Source organism: Gavialis gangeticus, unplaced genomic scaffold, assembly GCF_001723915.1.
Source record: "Gavialis gangeticus isolate Ggan-Ray unplaced genomic scaffold, GavGan_comp1, whole genome shotgun sequence".
Classification (NCBI taxonomy): Eukaryota; Metazoa; Chordata; order Crocodylia; family Gavialidae; genus Gavialis; species Gavialis gangeticus.
The window spans coordinates 3079873-3083004 of record NW_017729025.1 but is presented as its reverse complement, the minus strand read 5'-3'; the positions used below and the strand labels follow the sequence as shown (position 1 = coordinate 3083004).

Genomic DNA, 3132 nt, shown 5'->3' with positions numbered 1-3132 from the left:
CGGACGGCCCAGCAGCGGGCTGCCGCACACGTTGAGGTAGCAGCGGCCGGCGCCCTCCTGGCTGGTGCGCAGCACGTAGCCCGGCTCCGGGTGCACAAAGCGCACGTCCACGCCGCGCTCGCGCTCCAGCGCCGTCACCTCCTCCTCGTAGCGCTGCCGCGCTGCCGGATCCGACAGCTCCGCCGCGTACTCGGCCAGCAGCGCGCGGAACCGCTCGTCGCGGAACGCGGCCCGTAGCCGCTCCACCTCCTCGCCCGTCAGTTCCAGCGGCTCCGCTCCCGCACCCGCCATCGCCGTGCTGGCGGCCCACGCAGCTGTTATTGGGGAAACCGGAGCAAGAAGATGGCGGCGCCGCGCTGCTCCGGTCGCCGTGGAGACGGGACAAACAAAATGGCGCCGCTGCTGTTTCGGTTACCGGGGAAACCGGCCCGGCGAGATGTCACCGTGGAGGCCGGTCAGGCAAAATGGCAGCGCCGGCGCAGCTACTCCCGCTCTGGTTGCTATGGAGAGCGGCCAAGCAAGATGGCGGCGCCACTGGCCCTCCCGCCTGGTCGCTATGGAGACCGGCAAAACAAGATGGCGGCGGCGCCCTGAGCCCTTGCCCGGCCCCGCCCCCTTGACAGCACTGGTTTCGTGATTGGGTAGATGTGTCAGCCGAGTATTTAACATTCAAAAGCCTGGAAGCGTTTTTAAAGGCACATCCCTAGTTTTAGGTAATGAAAAGCAACTCTGTCCTCTTGCCTTTCAATTCGTGGTATAGGTCACTGTCGTTTTCCTCGCCTGTCTCTTCTCCATTGCAGGGTCCACCTTGGCAACCCCTATGATGTGCTCCCCCTTCCTCCTCGACTGTCTTTTTTTTCATGGCAGGGTCCATGTTGATAGCCCCACGCTCTCTCCCTGCAGAGTGTTTCAAGCAGACTCCGTGACAAGCGACCTTTCAGTTTGTTTTCTGGTTGAGTGTTTGTTAATCAACCTCAAGCCCTTTCAGCTCAAATCCTGTTCCCACTCTCCACCCTGCTCCGTCTTCGTAGCAAGGTCAGTCTCCCCAACTTCTTCCGCCATACCGACGAAATACACAACCGTCTGCCTCCTCCATGCCGCCAGACACCGAGGTCCCTCAATCTACCATCTCTGCTCCCCTTGTTGCAGTGAGTCCCTGATCTCCCCGTGCCCGCCCACGTGCTGGTCTTTTGTCTTCTCCATCACCTCTTCCTGTTTTCTGGCGCTCTGCCACACACCTATGTTTGAGTCTTTCTCGTCTTTAAATAACTCTGCGGACCCCATTTGCCCCACGGACGGACTCTGTTGGCCCTCCAGCCCGAGGCTTTTTGAATGCGCTGTTCACAGTCGTCTGGGATTCCTTTTCTGACTGTCCATGCTCCTGAAACTGCATTTGCCAACATCTGATGACCTGCCCTTGGACGGGTCTCAGAAACAGTGCGTCATCCTCCTTCAGCTGTTCGCCGTCTTTGGTAGCATCAGCTGTGCTCTTCTCTTTGAAGTCTCGTCTTCTTTGGCTTTTCAGACTGTCCTTTCCTGATTCTCCTCTCCCTCCCCTCCCCAGTTCTACGGGGGTTCATTCTGACCTATTTCCTGAATACGAGTCCAAGTCCAAAATAAAAATCTCAAGGATGTCTGATCATCACCTCAACTTCTTTCTTCAACCCTATCCTACTGCCTTCTTTCTGACTGTGAACACCACCGTATTCCCTGCCTTTTTTTTGGAGCCCATAACCTGGGCATCATCTTCAACCCTGACCTCTCCGTTGGTCCTCACATCCACCTTCCCTCTAAATCTTGCAGTTTCTTTTTGCCTAATGTCTCATCGCTTTTTAGGGCTGTGCGAAACTTCAGTCCGCAGTTCAGTTTGGCAGAGATTCAGCCCGATTCAGTGGCCGAATAGAGTCAGAGGACCCTTTAATCTCTCCAAATTGAATCGGAACTTTCTGAATCGATTCGGAGAGATTTCGTGATTTGGACATAGACATGGCTTTAAATGTTTTTCTACATACCTCTAGGTAGCAGGGGCTTGTGAACACTGCGATGCTGGGGCGCATGGAACGTCCCACAGAAGTGCGGGGGGCTCCCCAGCGCGCTCGGCAGCAGACCTGGAAGAGGAACAAAAGCACTTCCGGACCACTTCCGGGTTTGCCGCCAAGCACATGGAAGGCCCGCCCGCATCCCTATGGGATTCTCCATCCACCCCAACATAGAAGCATTCACAAGCCGCGCTCGGTACCTCGAAGTACATAGAAAAAAACATTTAAAGCTTTGCCTATGGCCAAATCGCTGATTCTCCAAATCCACATTGAATCCTCAGATTTGGATTTGGCCTAATTGAATCGGGGATAGCGATTTGAATCAACGAATCAAACTACTGTCCCCAATTTGGGCCGAATCTGAATAGAGCCTGCTTCGCATGCCCCTGCTGCTTTTCTATCCACGCAGCTAAACCTCTCATCCCAGCATAATCTCATGTTTCCTTTTTTAGATTGTAATCTATTGAAGGCCGGGTAGGACTTTCTTACTCTGTTGCTTTTACAGCACTTAACACAGATATTTCTGTAACCTGTTGTTGCAAAGAGCCCTCACATTCTTCAGATGCTTCCCTAACATGGATGGATGGATGTCAGGCAGGATTGTGCAAGGCCGATCCTGCCCGACTAACCTGGTCTCTTTCTATGTACAGGTAACAGAGGTTAGATGTGAAGGAGGAAGTCGCTGTCATCTTCTTGGACTTCCAGAAGGCCTTCAACACAGTGTCCCACCCAATTCTGGTGGGCAAGCTGAGGGGCTGCGGCATTGACGAATGCATGGTCACATGGGTGGCAAACTGGCTCCAGGGACACACCCAGAGGGTGGTGGTGGACGGGTCGATGTCGACCTGGGAGGGTGTGGGCAGTGGAGTCCCCCAGGGCTCGGTCCTTGGGCCGGTGTTGTTCAACATCTTCATTAGCGACCTGGATGAGGGTGTGGAGAGCACCCTGTTCAAGTTTGCTGCTGACACCAAGCTGGGGGGTAAAGTGAATACACTGGCAGGCAGGGACCACATCCAGGCAGACCTGGACAGGTTGGAGAAGTGGGCGGATCTGAACAGGATGCGGTTCAACAAGGACAAGTGCAGGGTGCTGC

The 3132-nt window shown here is 54.8% G+C and overlaps 1 protein-coding gene across 1 annotated transcript in view; it reads right to left on the bottom strand.

Annotated features, from left to right (window-relative positions):
* DNAAF2 (dynein axonemal assembly factor 2) overlaps positions 1-554 on the bottom strand; it is a 22034-nt gene extending 21480 nt beyond the window's left edge. Inside the window, exon 1 of the mRNA XM_019519871.1 lies at positions 6-554. Coding sequence (XP_019375416.1) covers positions 6-291 — 286 coding nt within the window. The 5' untranslated portion in view covers positions 292-554. The remainder of the gene's footprint in view (positions 1-5) is intronic.
* Between the last annotated feature and the right edge of the window lie 2578 nt (positions 555-3132).